General features: G+C 40.7%; 1 protein-coding gene across 3 annotated transcripts in view; it reads left to right on the top strand.

Moving 5' to 3' along the window:
* The first annotated feature begins 1,187 nt into the window (after positions 1 to 1,187).
* LOC104597723 (pentatricopeptide repeat-containing protein At5g15010, mitochondrial) overlaps positions 1,188 to 22,204 on the top strand; it is a 30,938-nt gene continuing 9,921 nt past the window's right edge. For 2 of the 3 annotated variants that reach the window (XM_010259443.3, XM_010259442.3), the window contains exon 1: positions 1,188 to 4,198. In XM_010259443.3, the coding sequence (XP_010257745.1) occupies positions 2,244 to 4,010 (1,767 nt within the window). In that variant the 5' untranslated portion in view covers positions 1,188 to 2,243 and the 3' untranslated portion in view covers positions 4,011 to 4,198. Of the gene's footprint in view, positions 4,199 to 7,230; positions 7,316 to 22,204 lie in introns of all 3 variants that reach the window. The other variant, XM_088891426.1, reaches the window with a different exon arrangement.

A 22,204-nucleotide genomic window follows, 5' to 3' on the forward strand; every position in this document is an offset into this window, starting at 1 on the left:
ATAATTATAACAAGCGGTAGGGGTGCTCACGGTTCAATTAACCGAACCGTGGGGTTATTTTGTGAACCAAACCAATTTGATCGGTTTTTTGAGTATTTGAATCGAAATCGAACCGATACAATTGGTTAACCGTCAACTGGTTAACTGGTGGACCGGTTAATCGCGGTTCAGTTTTTCGGTTTTTTATGCACTCAAAATAAAAAAAGAGAGAGAGAAAGGTCGACGGTCGATCTGTGATTTTTTTTTCATTGGGGAAGATGACGAGAGATGAGAGATGAGAAACTGAGAATTCGGGGGCCGTCAGTCGGTCTGGGGAAGAAGAAGATTAGAGAGATGAGAGACTGAGAACTGAGAGTGGGGGAGAAAGAGAATGGCGTTTACTCTGAGAGAGAAAGAACTGAGAGACGAGAGACTGAGAATTCGAATGTCGTCGATCGGAGCCCGGAGGTCGTCAGTCGGAGACTCGAAGGCCATCGATTGGTCTGGGGAAGAAGAAAACCAAGAGATGAGAGATGGTGATCCGAGAGTGAGAGGGAAAAGCGTTTCATTTGATTACAAGAAAAGAAGAATGAAGATTAGAAATGGCCTTTGCGCGTCTGTCTATATGACTATCTACGACTGTAGCTAGGTGTAGCTGTAGCTAACTAGCTAGCTGTAGGTACTAGCTGATTAGTTAGCTGTAGGCGCCTGTAGATGAGTCACCAAAAAGGTGAAAATGACAGAAAGTCAGTCGTACTTAAAACTTTTTTTAAAAAAAACAAGAAGAAAGTGAGAAGGCAGATAAGCCTATTCGATTTTAAAAAATATAATATATATTAATATACATATATAGATCGATTCGATTAACCGTCGGTTCTTTTAAAGGTTAATCGAAACTGTATCGAAATCGTCGGTATTTTAAAAATATCAAACCGAAACCGAATCGATCGATTCGATTAATCAAGTTTTCGATTCGATTTCGGTCGGTTTTTTCGGTTGATTTGGGTTTTCGATTTATTTTGCTCACCCTGTAATGTTTTAATATCGTGGGGGCGTGATTGCCACGTGTCTGAAATTTCAGGGAGGACAACGTAACCAGTATAAAAGCAAGGGGAGGTTTCAGCCACTGTTAAAAATTTCAGGAGGTTTCAGCCACCGTTAGAAACTTCAATGACGTTTTAGTAATTTACCCTTGTTCTCTTTTCGGTTTTCGAAATTCCAATACCCTAAAACTCTCTCTCTCTCTCTCTCCGTTTCTCTTTTCCCCTCAAATTTTCCCTCTCCAGTCGGTCTCCACCACCAATCCATATTTGTCGAGTCCTATATCACGAAACAGGCTATAACAGCCGTATCTCTCACTCTCTGCCGCATCTCTCTCTCTCTCTTGATGATATTTGTCTGGTGCGTTTTCTGGTGAAGGCTCGTGGTTCTCTGCGAGACTCATGGTTAGGTCAAGGCTCGTTTTTCTTCTTTGATCCTCTTCTCCCTTGTTTTGTTTTTACACCAATCCATGGAAACTCTATATTCCACTCCATTGTATAGTTTAGTTCCAAATGTATAGCATCAAGTTATTCAGAATTAAAGTCGTTCAGATATTTTTATCATAGTAAAAGAAATGCATTTTGTGGAGATAGAGAGGGGTGAGGTTTGTGGAAGTAGAGAAACAAACACAAATAGCAGAATCGTTTCCTTCAAACGCTATGAACCAGAGGAATAGTTGCAAGCCACTCTGGTTATGACTGTAACAATTGATGTCGATCAATTGCGAGAAGCAAGGAAAACAGTGGATATAGATAGATTTCAACCAGGGTGTTGAAAGCTTTCGGGGGTTACGAGTTTTTTGGTAAAGGTCGAGGGTTATGAGTAGGTAGTATAGAATTGTTGTTTTGAGCGAAAACTGCACCCAAGTAGAGAGTCCATTTTAAGTTCATAATCGATTTAAGAAAGAAAAAACAAGAAGGAAGAAGCGATTCCAAGGTACACAATTTATAGATCTTCCTTTGTAGTTAATTCAGTCATTTTAAATAGTCACTCAAAGAACCATTTCAAGAAAGAAGGAACAAACTACTCTAAGGTACAAAATTCATTGATGTTCCTTTTCTTTTGCTTCAGTCATTTATGCCATTTTTTAGCAGAGACGTTCTCATCCCACGTTATTCTGATTTTTTATAGTTGTACTAATGTAATGATATAAATCTCTCTCTCTCTCTCTCTCTCCCTCCTTGATATATCCAATATAGTTCCTCCCACTTTAAACCAGCGACATGTGGAACTTCAGAAGAAGATATAACCATGCATTTTTCTCTCTCGTGATTCAAATCCATATCAATTCGTCGAATTTTTGTCCAACCCACGTCATAAAATCCATAACTACAAATGAATTGAAGCCTTCCCGTTCTAGTCTTTTCATGGGTCATTTGAATTCTTGTTTCTCCACTAAGTTTTCTTTTCTTAGTTGCTCTACTTCCAGGAATCCAAGTACCCATATGGTTGAATCAGAACATGGTGATGGTGAAGATTTTGGTGGCAGTGGTATTGATATTGAACAATTGGATGTCAAAGATGACAACCTTATTCGAGATGTTGAAAAAATTTTGCATATTCTACGGGATTTCAGGAGAGCTAGCATTGAGACAAAGCAGAAGCTTCAGTTATGTGGCATAAATGTCTCATCAGAATTGGTGATACGAGTTCTTTCTTGCATACAAAATGATTGGGCTGCAGCATTCACCTTTTTTTTGTGGGCCGGAAAGCAGCCTGGTTACACTCATTCTGTTCGTGAATACCATGCAATGATCTCGATTCTGGGAAAGATGAGAAAATTTGACACAGCATGGGCCCTCATTGATGAAATGAGAGGAGGTAGAACTGGTCCATCACTGGTGACTACTAAGACGCTCTTAATTATGATCAGGAGATACAGTGCTGTACATGATGTGGCGAAGGCAATCAGCACTTTTTATGCTCTCAAACGGTTTAAGTTCAACATCCAGATGGAGGAATTCCAAGATCTTCTCTGTGCTCTGTGCCGATATAAAAATGTGAAAGATGCTGAGCATTTACTCTTCTGCAATGACAATGTATTCCCATTTAATACTAAGAGCTTCAATATCATACTCAATGGGTGGTGCAACATAATGGTCAATCTGCGAGAAGCGAAAAGGTTTTGGAGAGAGATGGATAGAAGAGGAATAACACGGGATGCCATCTCATATTCCAGCATGATCTCTTGCTACTCCAAAACTAGAAACCTTCATGATGTTCTCAAGCTGTTTAATCAGATGAAGGAATTGGGTGTTGCTCCAGATCGGAAGGTTTATAATTCTGTCATTTATGGTCTTGCAAAAGGCAAACTTGTGAAGGAGATTCATGAACTCATGAAGACGATGGAAAAGGAGGGCTTCATCCCAAATGTTGTTACTTATAATTCACTGATCAAGCCTCTTTGCCAGGCTCGTCAAATAGATGAAGCAAGGAAATTCCTTGACGAAATGTTGCAGCATGGTCTGTTTCCGTCTATTAGGACATACCATGCCTTTCTTCGTATTCTGAGAACAGAGGTAGATGTGTTTGAGCTGTTAGGAAAAATGAAGGAGACAGGTTGTTATCCAACTTATGACACTTATAAAATGTTAATTAGAAAGTTTTGTAGGTGGCGCCAACTTGAAAATGCCTTCAAGGTATGGAATGAGATGGCAGAGAATGGATTGAGCCCTGACAGGAGCTCTTACATTGTCCTGATACATGGACTCTTTTTGAACGGGAAGTTGGAGGAAGCCTTTAAGTATTATGAAGAGATGAAAGAGAAGGGGTTTTTGCCTGAACCAAAAACTGATGAGATGCTTCAGATTTGGGCATCTGGTAGGCAAACTACAAGGTGGCAGATGTTTGGCTTGAAGGATAACTTAATCTATTGCAATTCCTCAAGCAATGCCAAAATCACTGCTAACACTGGTTATGAAAGAGATTTTTGCAGACAACCTGAAATGAGAAAGGTTACAAGAGAAAAGGGTTTCTCTTTTTGGGAGTAGTGGAATCTCTTGCCATAATAGTGGAATGGTGGAACAGGACGAATGTACCCAACCCCATAAGCTGGGACAAGGTTTAGTTGAGTTGAGAATTTCATCATAATAGTACATGAAGCTCTGCAGTATCTGATCCATATAACAACCAACATTCTTCAACTGGTCAACAATATCAATTTCCCTACCAAATGCAGGTGCACATCTAGACCCATATCAATGTCTCTCAAATGCCTTTTTAATCACTGGAAGAATTGGGCTTGGAAGTGTTCTTTGTCAATGTTTACACTAAAATATGTTCATACAAATTATGCCTGTGAAAAGTATAAAAAATGGGAATAAAAAAGATCACTTGGGGTTGGTGAACTTGGTTTTAAAAGTCTTAAGCCTTGAGATGTGAGGTGTATGCCTTGAGGCAGGTGCACAGATTTTGCCTCAAATCTTAAGTCTCATAACTTTGATGTGAGGCTTAGGCCCTTGTCAGAAAGAGGCATACACCTTACCTCAAGGTGTGACATGTGAGGCATACTTGAGGTGTAGAAAAGTGTAAGCCTCAGGAACTAATTACTATTGAGTGGTTTCGTATAAAAAATATATGTATTTTTATAGTTCAAACCATATGAGGGGGGCACTTTAATAATTATGAGCCAAATAAAAGGAGTAAAATGAAAAACCAATGGGGAAAATCAAGTTTGTAATTTCTCTTGGTGTTTTGTGGGAGTTGAATACAAGGACCAAGAAGAGCCTTCGTAAGTCTCTTTGGATTTTTGGTTAAACCAAATGGGGTTTTTCTTAGTATTCTACACTTTTGGGTGACCATAAATCTAACATCCTAAATTATTTTTCTCATTTTTCTTCCTAGTTGATTTATTTTCTTTTAATTGATTTCTTTTTTGTATAGATCAAATCAACTAAGCTGTTTCCTTTCTTATAAATTATTGGGTAACCAGAAATCTAATATCAATTATATGGCTGATTTGTCATATAATCCCATTAGTAAAACCAATTTTGATGGTGGGGAATTTTTGATATTCTAAAATATTATGATTGGTCATTTGAATAATTTGACAACTTTGGACTAGTTATGGTTGTTTGTTGGTTAGTTATTATTTTGTTAAACGCTAAAAGCCTAAAACTTGTTGCTTATAAACTTATATTTTATAGATGTTTGTAACATCTACTTTTCTATTTTTATCATTTATGAACTTCCAACATCCTGATTTTAGGAGATAATCCCATGAAGGACAGCTTTTGGAACCCGGTTTTGGAAAGACTTGAGAAAAGGCTTGCCTCATGGAGTAAAAATTATCTTTCTCTAGGGGGGAGAATCACTTTAATTAGGTTTACCCTAGCTAACCTTTCTGTTTACTTTCTGTCGGTGTTTAAGATTCCCGCAAAGGTCTCAAGTAGAGTGGAAAAGTTAATGAGGGATTTCTTGTGGGAACCAAGAGAGGAGAAGAAAGACCATAGGGTGAGTTGGGAGGTGGTAACTAAAAGCAAACAGTTAGGAGGGCTTGGGATTGGGAATATCAGGAAAAGAAACATGGCATTGTTGGGGAAATGGTTATGGAGGTTTCCAATGGAAAGGGACAAACTCTAGACGAAGATTGTGGCTAGTATACGTGGGTTGGAAGACAATGACTGGGATCCAGGAATCTTGGCAAGGACTACAACTGCTTCTCCTTGGAAAGCCATTCATGATTTGCTTCCGGTTTTCTCCCCTTGGATAAGGTATGATCTGAACTCTGGTAATCTCGTAAAATTCTGGGAGTAGCCTTGGGTTGGGGACTCATCTCTGATGGACCAATTTCCCTCCTTATATGCGCTGTCTGACTTGAAGATTGAACCCATTTCTTCTTTCTTAGTTCCTTCTGATTCTAATTCCAGTTTTGAATGGAATCCAGGGTTGAGGAGAACAATAAGGGATACGGATTTGGGCTGCCTGTCGTCTCTACTAGCCACCCTTGAAAATGTTTTCTTGGACCCGAGTAAGGATGACTCCAGAATTTGGACCCCATCCTCCAATGGTTCCTTCTCCTGTGCGTCGTTTTGAGACCTTGGTCCATCCTCCTGCTCCCTTTGGCCTTTCCTTCCCTGTTAATGAGATTTGGAGTAAACCCATTCCTCCTCGGGTTGGTAGTTTTTGCTGGGAAACTTTCCTGGAAAGAATAAACACAACCGACTTGCTTCAAAGAAAGAGACCTAATTCTTGCTTACTTCCCAATAGGTGTATTCTTTGTAAAGCTAATGGGGAAATGGCTTACCACCTTATGGTTACTTGTCCAGTTACTAAGACTATTTGGGAATGGGCTTCATCCTTGTTTGGATGCACTTGGAATCCCCCCGTGAGTTTGCAAAGCTTGTTCTCTCCCTCGTTCTCTAGATGGCTTAAGAAAAGAGGGAAAATCATGTGGAGAAGCATTAGAGCAGCTGTTTGCTGGTCCGTATGGGAAGAGAGGAACTCTAGACTTTTTTCAGACAAGGAAAGATCTATGGAGAATTTAACTGAATTGATACACTTAAGGGTCAGTCATTGGCTGAAATCTTTGGAGCTTTTTTCAGAGTTCTCCATGGTTGATCTTTTGAGAAAGTGGAAAGAAGTTGCTACCTCGTCTCAGTGCAAAAGGACCTCTAGACCTTCTTGGTCCCCTCCTCCTTCAGGATTCATGAAGTTGAATTTTGATGGTTGTAGTTTAAGGAATCCTGGGCCTTCTGGGATTGGGGGAGTTTTCAGAAATGAGGTTGGGATTATTTTTGCTATGTTCTCTGGCCCTATTGGTGAGGGTGACTCTCTTAGGGCAGAGATTTTAGCAGCTTTGGAAGGAATCAAAAGAGTAAGAGAATTAAACATTCGGTGCTTGATCATTGAAGGGGACTCGGAGGTGGTAATTAGGTGGTTGAAGGAAGACACCAATGGTTTGTGGAGCTACAGAAATGAAAAGAAAAAGTTTAAATGGCTGAGTAGGGATATTGAGGTGAAGTACAGCTGGGTGAAGAGAAGTGCTAATTCCATGGCTGATGGGTTAGCCAAGCAAGGGGTGCTTAAGGATTCTTTGTTTTGGGCCACTTTTTAGCTTTCCTTCTTGTTCTCTGTTGTGGGGGAGTTAAGATATTTTACCTCTCCTCTCTTGTACTCAAAGTTTCACAATTTTTATAATTTAATACTTTTAATGAATGTTACAGTTATTGATCAATATAAACTTATAATTTTTTTGGGGTAATTTTTCAGGCTTTTGCTTCTCTTTTTTGGTCCATTACAGTTAAACTAACACCATTAGCCTTTTAAAACATTGTTGGTGAATTATGAGCTCAAGGTACATATACCAACATATATACATTTATTGCATGCATGTATATGTGGAGGCTGATTTTATGGACAATCCAGCAATTAGTTATCAGATATTTAACTTATTAGCTCTCTTTTACTTTACATGTGTCTTGCCATTAGAGTGCATATGCCACAAGTGATAAATTGTCATTATCATTCTTGACTTTTTTCACCTGTTTCGTGGTTCTGGTGTTTCATGAAGATGTTCACATATGGATGCTGGTTTGACTAGATTACCATTTTCCTTATTAATATGTGAAAGAATAGAGTATATACATGCCTGCTAAACAACCCATGCCTGCTAAACAACCCATATTTGGGTGATAGACCACCCAACCCTCAAACAAATATATCTTTGAATTCCCTTCCACTGCAATGTTTCTTAAATTCAATTTCTTACTGATTCTTAGCCCTTGTAATACAATCAACAATTCTGATCTGAATGAGTCTCTTTGTCCCACTAGGCCCTGGTAGCCTCAGTTTGCTTCTTTTTGTATTCTAATCTGGGGTGGTAAGATGTTCAGGGGATTTTTTGTATTGGGCTTCGGGTGCCTAGCCTCTCCTTAGTTTAGATGGAAGCACCCCTTTAGGCTGTATTTGTTTTTGTTTTTTTTTTTTCTTTTTTAATATATCTTCATTTTTATCATAAAAAAATAAAGCTAATATAATCCCCATTGTGGTCCCTAAGCCTCCACCAATGCCTGATGATCTTGGATTTCCTAAGAACAACCATCAAAGTTTATCACCGTCCCAATCGAACCCCTGTTGAGCTCGCCAGGTGTTCTGCAGAGATTGCCGCTAGCAGAGCTGCTCTCCCCTTGGCTTCTTTGGTGCCAAACAGCTTGAAGTTGTCAAACCTAAACCTCAATTGGAGTCTTTGGGGGGTAGAGAAGTCAAGCCCATGGTACTGTAGAGAGATCCATGAGGAGTCTGAAGGTGAGGTGGACTGGGAAGATCTCAGAGATATTGAAGAAGAGGAAGACGACCAACCTTCAAGTATCGGAAGTGTTAGCTCTATGTAGGGTTGCAAAATAGAAAACTTTGATTGTCTGAGAACCAAATTATTATTTGGAGAGGGCAGACACTAGTTCTGGAACTAAAAGAAGCGAGTGTGGAAGAGCCTACTGTGGATTGTGGGGGTTTTACTTTTACAGAAGCTCTCCAAGAAGAGGGGGAGGTAGGAACAGGTCAAGCTCAGGAGCAAGGGATCGGTATTGGGGACTTGGGCCTCCAAAATGACCCAAATCAAGGATCAACTGAGGAACAGAACTGTTTAGTGGTCCAGGCTGTTGCTGAAGAGGAACACATGCCATCAAAGTCTGCCTTTGGGCAGGGATTTTCTCATCCGTTTTAGGGAGTTCCTTCCTCTTCTCTTGCTTCCCCTTGTTTCCCTACCTTTGCTAATTCTCTTTCTCTTTGTGCTAAATCTACTGTTCTTGGTTGTGCATATCCAGTCCTGGAAACTACACCTGATGTGATCTTGGATCTGTGTGTGCCAGAAAAACCAACAAGTGGAAGTGTGGGTATAGGGGAAAAGGAGATTATGGATTTAGTCTTGGGGAATTTAGAGACCCTAATTGAGACGGAAAATTCTGCTGGCAATAAAATGGAAAAACAGGAATTAGCAGAAAGTGAAGCAGAGGGGGAGGGGGAGGTGATTAAAATCATTGACAGAGGAAGTGTTCCTAGAGAGCAACCAAAGGGAAAGGGGTGAAGACAAAATAACCTAGGGAAAGAGCAAAGAAAACTTAGAGTCTACCTTAGGAAGGAAGGATGTGTGGATAAAAAGAGGAAGAGGAAAATGATTGAAGTGGAAAAGTTAGCGTGTGGGGTGTCTTATGAAAAGGTTGAAAATAAAAAGAGGGAGAAGAAAGGGGGAGACTAGGAGCTGGAAGTAGAAGGGGCGTACCAAAATAAGTGAAATGAAGATTTTGTATTGGAACGTGAGGGGATTAGGTAATGCTAAAAAGAGGAGAGTTATAAGAAATGTATTAAGGAAAGAGAAGAAATAGATTGTAATGATTCAAGAAACAAAACTCTCAAATTTGAATAGAAGGTGGATAAGAAGCATTTGGAATTGTAGGGGGCTGAGTTGGTCGCTCACCCCTTCGTGGGATGCATCCATGGCATTCTCACAATTTGGAAGAATGACCTGGAGTGTATAGAGGAATTAATTGGGCTGTATTGAGTATCAATAAAAGCCAAGACAGTAGTGATGGAAGTGAATGGGTGTTACCAAATGTGTATGGTCCTAACTCATACAGAGAAAGGGACCTGTTTTGGGAGGAACTTGCAGCAATCAGGGGATTGTGGGAGGGACTTTGGTGCCTGGGGGGAGATTTTAATGTCATAAGATATACAAATGAAGCAAATAACCCAAACCAGACCATAAGCACCAGTACGAGGAAGTTTAATGCCCTGGTAGAGTCTCTAGAGCTAAAAGAACCTCGCCTTTTACAAGCCTCCTTTACTTGGTCCAACTTTTAGGAAAATCAAGTTTGTTCAAAGCTGGATAGATTCTTGTTTTCCATTGCATGGGAAGATCTATGGGGAAACCTAGTTTTGAAAACATGTGGCTAGAAGTCCCAAAGTTCACTGAAAAAATAAAGTAGTGGATGGAAGAGGGGAAGCCCAAAGAGTGTGCAATGAGGAGGAAAGATCAGAAAGATGGTGCCTAAAGATGGACTTAGAAGAGATTCTGAGAAAGGAAATTTCGTGGAGACAAAAATCGAGATGTAAGTGCCTCTTAGAGGGTGACGGTAACACAAAATTTTTCCACTTAGTGGCAAATGGAAGAAGGAAAAATCTAATCTCTAGTGTTGAGATTGAAGGTCGGGTGATAACTACAGAGGAAGAAATTATAAAGATAATTTTGGATCATTTTAAGTTAATTTTTGCCACTGTAGGTGAAAGGAACTTGGAGTTGGAGGATCTGAATTGGACTAGAGTGTCTAAAGCGATAATAGCCCTCCTAGAAAAGCCATTAAGTTTGGAAGAGGTTCATGAGGTAATTTTCTCAATGGAGAGGTCTAAAGCTTCTGGACTGGATGACTTCTCAATGGCATTTTATCAAGATTGTTGGGAAATCATAAAATCTGATTTGATGGAGGTCTTCACTGAGTTCTATACTAAAGGGAATATCACCAGGAGCAAATTGTCACGAACCTAGTCTCCTCTAGCGTCTCGTGCGGCACTTGGGCAGTAGCCCGTCGCTCCACAAGTCACTTCCCTAATTGGAGCACTCTCCTGGCTCCTAAGACCAAGTAGCTTACCAACTCATCCCTCACACTGAGGCACACACTTAGGCAACAAAGGCACAAAGCACACAAGGAAAGAGAGATGGAGAACTCAAAGAACTCTTTGTATTGCTCAAGAGAGGGATACAACACTTGATTGCTTAGTTGCTTCCTTGCTTCAAATGAGGGAGGGGGTCCCCTTTTTATAGGCACCTCCACCTCCTTATGGGATTTCTCTAGAACATGAATGTTCTAGACTTCCTTTTAGACTTCTCCTTCTTCTAGATCTATCTTAGTTCTCTTAGATACATGAATGCTCTAGAATAGTTCTAGGAGTATGTACAAGGTTCAAGGGTGTTCATGAGGCTTCTAGAATGCTTCTGGAATCTCCTTGAACTCTCTTAAGTGTCTTGGGGCTTCTGAAAGCTTTTAGAGTGTTCATGAAACCTCTTCCATCAGCCCTCTCCTCAGTAGGGGTGAGTCAATCTTGTCACCTCGTGACAAAATACAACCTTCATTGCCCTAGTGCCCAAGAAAAAAGACGTTAAATCTCCAAAAGATTATAGGCCAATAAGCTTGGTGGGTAGCTTGTACAAAATCATTGTTAAAGTCCTTGCAAGAAGATTTAAGAGTGTATTGCCCCCGGTAATATCCCAAAATCAGGGAACTTTTGTGGAAGGGGAAACAAATAATTGACCAAATTCTTGTAGCAAATGAATGTGTGGCAGAAAAGAAAAGACAAGGGGGCAAAGGCTTAATTTGTAAATTAGATCTAGAAAAAGCTTATGATATAGTAGATTGGTCCTTTCTTCTAGGCTTACTGGAAATAGTTGGTTTCAGTGGTGGATGGAGAAAGTGAATTGAAGGTTGTATCAATTTGGCTCATTTCTCAATACTGATCAATTGTGTGACTAAAGATTTTTTCCTAGCAAATAGAGGATTAAGGCAAGGAGATCCCATCTCCCCCTTCTTTTTTACCCTTGTTATGGAGGTGCTAAGTAGGCTGATTATAAAGGCTGACCTGGAAAATCAGACTAGAGGTTGGAGGGTAGGAAGGAATCAGGTTGTGGTGACCCATTTGCAATTTGCGGATGACATAATCATATTTTGTGATGACTGCTTGGGTTCCAGCTTAAGAAAATTGAAGGCCCTAGTTGATCATTTTCAGAGTCTCAAGCTTAAAAGTAAATTGGGAAAAGAGTTGTGTGGCAGGAGTAAATTTGGGAGAGGAAGAAACTAGCTTGCTTGTGGGAACATTAGGTTGTGTGGTAAAAAATTGGCCCCTAGATTATCTTGGCATGCTATTGGGGGGTAAACCGAGAGCGAAGAGTTTTTGGAAACCCATAATAGAAAGATTTATTAAGAAGTTAGCTATGTGGAAGAGAAGCTACATTTTTATGGGGGGAAGAATCACCTTGATTAGATCCACTATAGCCAACATACCCACCTACTAACTACCGCCTTTAAAATTCCGATAAAAATTGCATGGCAATTGGAAAAAATAATGAGAGATTTCTTATGGGAGCTGGGAGATGAAAAGAAAGATCATTTGGTAAAGTGGGAACATGTATGCAAAGGCAAGGACCAAGGAGGACTTGGATTAGGGAATCTGGTCAAGAGGAATACAACTCTCCTAGGAAAATGGCTTTGGAGATTTCCCCTAGAAGGAGAAAGGTTACGACACAAGGTCATTGGGAGCACCTGTGGTGTAGTAGGCAATGGCTGGAATGCAAGACTAGCACCTCAAATAGCCTCAAAATTCCCCTTGGAAAGCAATCTTTGAGGTACTTCATTCCTTGGTGGTGAGACCCTTCTTTATTTACTAATCTCATGCTCTTTTGTGTCTTGCATTTGGGATTACTTTTCTTCACTCTTTGGCTGCAGATGGAACTCCTCCCCCCCTCCCGCCACCACCACCACCACCACCACCACCACAAGATGTGGTAAGCTTATTCAGTTCTAATTGTATGCGGCTACAAAAAAAAGGGCAAAATGCTTATGGAAGGTTACAAGAGCAGCTGTAGTTTGGACCATCTGGGAAGAAAGAAATCAAAGAATTTTCAATTTGAAGAGTAGATCTAAAGAGGAAGTAATTGAAACAATTAAAATCAGATCTGCACACTAGGTAAAAACTGTTGTTACATTCAAAGATATCTCAACAGATGATATAATGAAAATTGGGAGGAAGTGGTACAAATGGGCACATATAAAGAGATTACAAAGATGGATAGGAAACCCACATAGCCAAATAAATTGAAGCCGAATTTTGATGATAGTTCCCTTGGAAACCCTAGGAGAGCAGGAATAAGGGGAGTATTTCGAAATCATCATGGAGAAGTTGTGACTGTGTACTCAGGACCAATTAGGTATGGAGACTCAATTCAGGTTGAGGCAATGGCACTCCTACAGGGCCTGAAATTAGCAGAACAATTAGAATCTAGAGAGTTGGAAATGGAAGGGGACTCATTATTGATCATTTCTTGGGCTAAGCAAGAAATTCAGCTGTATGGAAATACATATTTTCTTTCAGGGAGATCGACATTCTTGCTAAGAGTTTTTAACTATATATTTGGGTGGGTAAAAGGACAGCAAATGGATTGGCAGATACCCTAGAAAAACATGGGGTTGATAGACCTACTCTTTTTTGGGCAAAAATGTAGCTGGCTGCATTACAACAGTGGGATGCTGTTCCATGTAATATGGGACTTTTGTATATTGCTATAATCTGGAGCAATGTTTTAAAACGCGGAGGTGTGACGTGAGGCATTCCAGTACCTAGAGGCATGAGGCGTAGTTTAGAACATGAGAGGCGTAAGCATCCTTAAGAGGAGGGGGGGGGGGTGAGGAGGGAGGAGGAGGAAGAAAAATCTCATTTTTCTTTAAAATCTTTTATATTAAGAAAGATGAAGATGCATAGCACTAGTTGAACCCTAACACAAAAAAACCAAATTGGGGCTGCATTGAAAAGGGGGGTGAAGCCCCCTCAGCCAAGGGGTCCGGGGGCTTAGGCCCCGGCCCACTTTCTTTCTCCATATCTTCCCTTCCCTTTCCTTTTCTTTTCTTTCTTTTTCTCTTTTTTTTTTTCTTCTCTTTCTTTTTCTTCCCCTTCCCTTCCCTTTCTTTTCCTTTTTCTTTGTCTTTTTAAATGAGGTGTGCATGAGGTGTACACCTCTAGCATGCCTCATGAAAAAAGCGTATGAGGCGTATGCCTCAAAGGTGTCAATGCTTGTGGCATACGCCTCAGGGTGTTTTGCAGGTGCCTCGCCCTGAGGCGCGCCTCAAGGCGTATGCCTCCCATGCCTTTTAAAACACTGCTTTGGTGTGCAGAGCAGCTAAAGAATCTGTTACCTGTTTTCATTATAATAAATAAATAAATTCTTTGCTAATAAAAATACATAGGTCTAGTTGCCCTGTACTTAGTATGGGGGTTATGTGTATTAATAAAAGGAAGAGAAACCCATATTGTGAGCATCGTGAAATGACTCACTTGGGCTGATTAGGAGTTGCCACCCATTTGTTAAGGAAATGGAGGTGATGGCACCTCCGAGAGTGGCATCAAAAATCGTTTCGCATTTATAGTGACTCCAATGCCTGAGGCACTGACTACACTAGTCCGTGTAAGACTTAGATGGGAGATTGGGTTGTAGGTGTTTTAGGCTAACGAGAGGGGTCGAAATGGAATCTTCACTTGATGAGAGGGTAAACGGAGGAATTTTGAGTTGAGTTTTGCTGGGTAAATATTTTGGAAGGTCGTGAGTTTGATGGTGGTGTCTGATATGAGGGTTGAGGTGTAAATGGGGTTGATTAGGGCCATTGGATTGGTATCGGTAGATTTAATGGTGAACTTGAGGGCTTTTGGGCTGAAAGTTGGGTTTTTTGGGATTTGGGTGTTTCGGAGAGATTGGAAGCGTCTGATCAGGTGTTTAGGATGAATTAGGGGTTCAAGTGGCGGACCGAGCAAAAATCGGGTGCTGCCACATATATATCTAAAGTAGATAGCTAGGGAAGTACGAAGGTAGCATTGTCAAGCTGGTCACATAGATAAAGACTATAACAATCAGATTACAAGTGGACTTCTAACCTTGGCATTCTCCATATACATTGCTGATAGTTAGTTCATTGTTCACTCTTGCTTGAGCTAAACTATCAGCTAGGGTGATGGTTGATCTTGGGACCCACTTGATTGAGCAGTTCAGGTCTCTTCCCAAAATCTTGGTTGTTCTAACCAGGACTCTAAACTTCTAAGCTAACAAAAAGAGTGGTATTGGGATCTTTTGTCCTATATGTGCAAATTGCAATCAGACATATCTTTACTCAGAGTAGAGCATAAACCTAAAGGAATTGAAGAGGCTCATTTGGGAACAAGAAAATTACATCGTGATTTGGATTGAATCTTGATGAAACAATACATCAATGAGAGGTTAGTTTGATAAGTTTAGTGAATTCTTTTTTTTTTTTTTTAATTTTTTAATAGGCCTGTTATGAAAACGAAAGAGGGCTGGAATTGACATATTGGTTCTCTTTTTATCGCATGTTTTTGAGTTGTATGCGTCCAAAGGTGCAATCAGAGTTAGTGATTTAAAAGGCATGTCTAGGTGCACAGGCGGGGTGCATTTTAAGGTATGTGCCTCGCCTAGGCCCTAGGCACAACATTTTCAAAAGGTGTGTGCCTGGTGTGCCTTCTGCTTCAGTGTGGCGTGTGCCTTTTTAAAATTTGTGCCTTTGTCCAGGTTTGCTCGCTAACCGAAGCTCCGAAAGCCCCGTATTTGTTAATGTTGTTCATTCATTCATCCTAATAAAATACATGTTTAAAATCCAATTAAAAATATAGAATCATTTTTTGTAGGGATTAAGAATTTAAGACCTTAATGTGGATTTGTTTGGCCTTGCCTTAAGGAGCTTGGTACAAAGGCGACTTGTAAATTAGTAATGAAACATATTTAACCAATATTTAGAGAACTGGACCGAGCATAGAACCAGAGAAGCGAGAGTTCAACCGGGGTGGTGTATATGTATATCTATATATATATACTACGGGTTATATAAATACTATATATAATATATTTTATCTTTTAATACATTTAAATATGGTAGGTAGATGGCAAGTTCCTTAAGTTTTAAAGCAAATGACTAGGTTCAAGTTTCTTAATTTACATTTTCTTTAAAATACGTGAGTAATAAAGTAATATGTACAATAGAGTTATTAATTAACACATGTAAAGAGGTGGACTAGTGGTTATTAAGCAATATATGGACATATGAGTCATGGGTTCAAGTCTTACTAAACACATTTTAAAATTTCAATTGTTTTAAGGACTCGGGTGGTTTCACAAAACCGGGACTGGTTCACTAGTTTTCTGGTTAAACTGGACGGTCAGCCGACTTTCATTGGTTTTTGATTAGGTGCTGTTATTGGGGCATGACCGAACCGGACAAGGTGCCAGGTCACGGTTCGACCGGTCTGATCGGTCGGTTCAGTCTGGTTTTCTAAACACTATGTTTAACATCATATTATCTATTTGAAATAGTGCAATTAGGAAAGAAATAAAGAAATTGAAAAATTGACATACTTAACTATGTTTGATTTTATTGTTTGCATTTTCACTCTGAATATGTTTTATATGTTATGGTTATGTATTTTAATTTGAGCTAATAAGCTTTGTAATCTTTTTAGTTTAAAATTAGAGTTTGCATTTTTAATTCATAATATTATTTTTTAATATTTTCATAATTTACTTTGAAATTTTTACACTTCTTTCACAACTGTTCACACAATTTTTGAATTTTTTCTTAATCTTTGTACCTTGCTTCAAAAAGGCATGTGCCTCACGCCAAGGGTCTCAAGCGCAAAATGCCCTATGCGCTTTTTGTCCGCCTTCTGCTTTTAAAACACCAGTCAAAGTTGAGCCATGAAATGACAACTTTATAATCACTTCTAATTATGACTCTATCTTAGGTGCGCCTCTTACATTGATTAGGTTGGTCAAACACTCCACAACTTATTATCAATTATCAAACACCCTTGCATTCCATCCCCCCACAAAGTTGCAGCTCTTGAGAAGACAGCTCATTTTGAGAAGACAGCTTCATTTTTTTTTTTTGTTGATATAAGTAGATCTTGAGAAGACAGCTCCATGGCATTTTGAGGGGCATTCCGAGATTTTTTTTGATAAATGAGAGTAGTTTTATTAATTCAAATAAAAAAAATACAATCAACCTAGGAAGAGGCATGAAATGTTACCTCCCCCGAGGACTGAATCATATACACTAAACATGCCCAAACCTGAAACACAAATTACAAAGTAGCCCAAAACAGATCTCCCCTTGACCCCCCTTGCTTGGCCAGAGAATCAGCCATTGCATTTGCTGATCTGTTGACCCACTAAAACCTAACAGTCATATTTCTTGTCATCCATTTAACTTTCTTTAACAGGTCCCTGTAGCCCCAACAAGCTGTATCTGGGCTATTCAGCCAGCCCACTACTACCTTGGAATCCCCTTCTACTAACAAATTGTTCACTCCAATTTGACCAGCCATCTGTATACCTTGTACTGCTGCTAGTAACTCTGCCCTTACAGAATCACCTTCACCCACTGGTCCCAAAAAAAGAGACAACATATTGTTTGTCTTTGTCTCTCAAAATCCCACCAATTCCGGATGGCCTTTGGTTACCTTGGCCGCTGCCATCAAAATTCAAATTTACCATTCCATCCAGTGGGGGCTTCCATTCAACTTGTGATTTGTTCTTGGTGGAGACTGTAGAAGCCACTGCTTCCCAGTTTCTCCTTAAGTCAGAAAAGGAGAAATCTGCCAACAATTGTGAAGATTTCAACCATGAGATTGTCCTTGTCAATATGCATTCCTTGATTTCAGCAAGACTTCTTTCCTTGTCTTGAAATATTCTAGCATTTCTCTCCTCCAACAAAATCCACAAGGTAGCGGCTCTGATACATTTCCACATTAGGTACCCTCTTTTTGTCAATCTCCTAAGAGCAGCTGGAGTGAACAACATCTTTACTTCAGATGGCAAGTTCCACCTGTACCCAAATAAGGAAACAACCTAGTTCCAAATATTGGCAGCAAAGGAGCACGATATCAGCAAATGGTTATAGTCCTCACCCTTCACTTTACACATAAAGCACCAATTTGGGGACAGACACATAAAAGGTTTCTTCTTTTGTAAATTTTCCACAGTATTGATCTTACCATAATAGGTTCCCAACAAAACACTGCTATTTTGGGGGGAGTTGGCCTTGACCAAACGTCTTTAACCGGGAAGACCTAAAAGGAAGGATTAGAGCAAAGGGCTTGGGCTTTAAAGAAAGATGTACAAGTGGAGAAGCCAACCGGGGTTAGGGCCCAGACTCTTTTATCTAGGTTAGTGGGGTCCAAACACATCGAATCTAGAAGCAACAATGGCTTTGAAACACAATGAATTTCTTCATCCCCCAACCCTCTTTGAAACCTGAAATCCCAGTTTAAAGCCAAAGGGAAAACTCGGGGGGGGGGGGGGAAGGAACCATGAAATGGGTTTCTTTTTAAAAAGGGAGATGGAATAGAGAGAAGGGAAACGATCTTTTAGGGATTGAGTGCTCACCCGAGTATCTTCCCAAAAAAGAATGGAGTTTCTAGAACAAGCATCATACCTTACAAAACTGAGGAATTTAGGGAGAATGCCAGAGATAGCCTTCCAAGGTTCTTGTTGTTAGTTTCCTCTTTGTATACTATTTCCATTCTAGAGTGAGATTGGTGAGGAGAACAAAATCGTGATTGTGAGGTCTAGAAGATGGGAGAGTTTGTGGAGGTAGGCCGTTGGAAAAAAGCTTTGAAGATTGAAACTAAGGAGCTTCTATTTGAGGAACTGAGACTAAATGGTCAGCTGAGCTTGAAAATCAGGGAAGCAAAGAGAGGGATGGTGCGTTAGAAGGTTTGGGGGTAATTGAAGGGTTCAAGGAGTTTGTTGAAGGTGCAAGTAACAAAGGCAAACAAAATAGTTGGAAAGAGTTTCTCTCAGAAACTGGAAGAAGGTTTGTTGTAGAGTGTAAGGGAAACTTTAAAGGTTCTTTTATTTCTTTGACAGAATATTTTGGCAAGGGTAGGAAGCAGATGGTCTGTTTCCCAGAGGGAAGGAAGAGTCAGGGCTGAAGACAGTTCATGGGGTCTTATGTGAACTGCTGCAACGCTTGGGTGCTAAAAGAGAAGTAACAGTAAAAAGGAAGATAAGCAGTTCTACTAGTTTGGTGAGCAATAATAATAAGCAAGAGACTCTTATAGTGACAGCTGGGGCAGGTAAATACAGAATGGGAGTAAACATACAGAGAGGAGATCGGGAAAGTAAACTGATAGTTAAAGCTTCAACTCACATTCTAGACTGGAGGAAAGTTGTAGATCTGTTAACAGCAAGCTTGAAGTTGAAGAGTACGTTTAGTTTAACACCTTTTGAGAAAGACAAGGCTTTGCTGGACTTGCTTGAGAATAGAGTAGAAGTTGAGGCATTAAGTATCCAAGCTGAACTTGGAAATTCCACATTATCAAGATGGTGTACGGGATCAAACTCCAAAGATTTCTTTGTTGAAGATGGAGTGCTGGTGCGTCTCTTAGGCCTTCCCTTTCACTTGTGGAAGCAAGAAACTGCTGAAGCCATTGCTTTGATGTGTGGAGGATCACTAGGAGGTGCCTTTTGGGGAGACCTTTTTTCAGCTTCCATTTTATTGAATGGAGTAAAACCTGAGGAGATTCCTCGGAAGATAGAGGTGCTAGTTGAAGGACAATGTTACTCAGTGTGGCTGGCTTCATCCATTGAATCTGTACTTTGGAAAGAGGCTCGTAGGGAGGGAGATGAGAAGGTTGAAGAAGAAGAACTGCGTGGCAAGAAAGGATTGGATGATTCAAACAAGAAAAGCACTTTCACTAAAATGGAAAAACAAATGCTGGAGAAACAAAAATGTAGCATTCAGGGGGTGGGTTTTATGTGTGTGGAAGCAGTGAACAGTTTGGAGGGTGGCAGGTCTTTTGCACAAGTTATAACTAGCGCCAATCTGGCTTTCTTAAACAAGGAAAAGGGGTTGGTCCAGGGAAGAACTGAACCTAGACCTGATAAAACCAAACCGAGCCTGGGGTTGGACGTGCATGGCCCTTTTAAATTTCACGTGAAGTCGCGGTTTATTAAGAATGGACCAAAGCCAAAGCCCATGTGGAATGATATTGTTGTTAATAAAGGCCCAAATGGGTCAACGGGCCCGACCCAGTCATTTAAAAAGGCGCGTGAGCCTTTAAAGAGTCACGTGACTGGGGTTATTACCAAGGTAGACGATGTTAATGGCCTATCATCGTCCCAAGTCGCGAGAAGGGGGGGGGAATGCGCGCAACGGCGGAAAATGGAGAAGAAGTTGGATTTGCAGTGGGAAACCCACAATGGCTTTTTATCAGGACTGTTGGGATATCTTGAAAGATGATCTTTTGCGGGTGTTTGAGGAGTTTTTCAGGAGAGGAATTGTCAATCCGGGTGTGAACTCTACATTTATAGCCTTAATTCCAAAAAAGAAAGATGCATCCCACCCGAAAGATTTTAGGCCAATTAGCTTGGTTAATAGCTTGTATAAGATCATTGCAAAAGTGTCTTTGAGGCTGAAAAAGGTATTGCCAGATATCATTGCACACTATCAATGAGCTTTTGTGAGTGGAAGACAAATTACTGATAAGATTTTAATTGCTAATGAGAGTTGGAGAACTTTAAGAGGGATAAGAAGAAGGGAGTGGTCTGTAAGTTGGACTTGGAAAAGGCTTATGACTTGGTGGACTGGGATTTCTTGAGGAAAGTTTTGACTAAATTTGGGTTTGGCGCTAGATGGTGTAAGTGGATCATGGGTTGTGTCCGGAATTGTCATTATTCAGTGCTAGTGAATGGGACAGTGGTAGATTTCTTTCTAGCCAGTAGGGGTATAAGATAAGGAGACCCCCTTTCTCCTTTCTTGTTCATTCTAATTGCGGAGGTTTTGGGGAAACTGATTAACAGAGCAGATTCTAGGGGGCTCATTAGAGGCTGGAGAGTTGGGAGGGTGGAAACCCCCCTCACTCACTTACAGTCTGCTGATGACACGATTATGTTTTGTGAAGGCGGTAATGTGAGCTTTATCAGGAACTTGAAGTCGGTGATACAACTGTTTGAGCAAATGTCCAACTTGAAGGTTAACCTTGGGAAAAACTGTGTAGTGGGGGTGAATTTGGAGGAGGGAGAGATCAGGGAGAGTGCCGAAGTGCTGGGGTGTGAAGTCTCAGGGTGGCCTTTGAACTACTTAGGGTTGCCATTAGGTGATAATCCCATGAGAGAGAGCTTTTGGAACCCGGTGGTGGAAAGGTTTGAAAAAAGACTGGTATCCTGGAAAAAGAACTACCTCTCTCTTGGTGGGAGAATTACACTAATTAAGGCCACGCCTGCTAACTTACCCATCTTTTTCCTGTCGGTGTTTAAAATCCCAGTGAAGGTTGCTAACGGATTGGAGAAGCTAATGAGAGATTTCCTGTGGGAGCCGGGAGAGGAGAAGAGGGATCATAGAGTTAGCTGGGAGATAGTGTGTAGGAGTAAGACTTGTGGTGGTTTGGGGCTTGGGAGTATTAGGAGAAGGAATATGACTCTGTTGGGAAAGTGGTTGTGGAGGTTCCCTATGGAGAAGGAGAAGCTATGGGCTAGAATAGTGGCAAGTATACATGGGCTGGAGCACAATGGATGGGACGCTAGAATCAGAGCTACGACCATAAGCAATTCTCCTTGGAAAGCCATTCATGACCTACTACCAGTTTTCTCCCCTAATATCAGGTATGACTTGAATTCCAGTAACTCCATAAAATTTTGGGAACAAACCTGTGTGGGGAGTGCCCCCCTAAAGGATCGGTTTCCTTCTTTGTATGCTCTTTCTGATTTGAAAAATGAGCCAATCTCGTCTTTCACCACCCCGTCCTCTTCCACTTCTGGGATTGGGTGGAACTTGGGTCTAAGAAGGGATTTGAGGGATTCAGACTTCAACAGTATTTCGAGCCTTATTGCACTTCTTGATAACGTTGTCTTAGACCCTACTAGGGCGGATTCTAGAATTTGGACACCTACCCCCAATGGCATCTTTTCTTGTGCTTCGTTCTTCAAAGTCTTAAGTCAGTCCACTAGTCCTACCTTCCCCCTTTTCCCCGTTGGTGAGGTTTTGGTACAGAGCAATACCTCCTAGGGTTGGTAGTTTTTGTTGGGAAGCCTATCTGGAAAGAATCAACACTGGCGATCTACTCCAAAAGAAGAGACCCAATACTTGCTTGTCACCTCAGTGGTGTGTTCTTTGTAAAGCGGATGGGGAGACTAGTTTTCACCTACTGGTGTCTTGCCATTTTGCGAGGTCAATTTGGGATTGGGCTTTCTCCCTATTGGGATGTAGTTGGAATCCCCCATCAGACTTGCAGGACCTTTTTTCCCCTTCTTTTTTCAGGTGGCGGATAAAAAGGGGAAGGACAATGTGGAGAGGACTAAGGGCTGCAGTATGTTGGACACTTTGGGAAGAATGAAACTCCAGGATATTCTCAGAAGCTCAGAGAGGAGCAGCAGATCTGAGGGCTACCATACATATTAGGGCGGTACAGTGGCTGAAATCTTTGG

This window comes from Nelumbo nucifera, chromosome 7 (assembly GCF_055504915.1).
Source record: "Nelumbo nucifera cultivar China Antique chromosome 7, China Antique-T2T, whole genome shotgun sequence".
Lineage (NCBI taxonomy): Eukaryota > Viridiplantae > Streptophyta > Magnoliopsida > Proteales > Nelumbonaceae > Nelumbo > Nelumbo nucifera.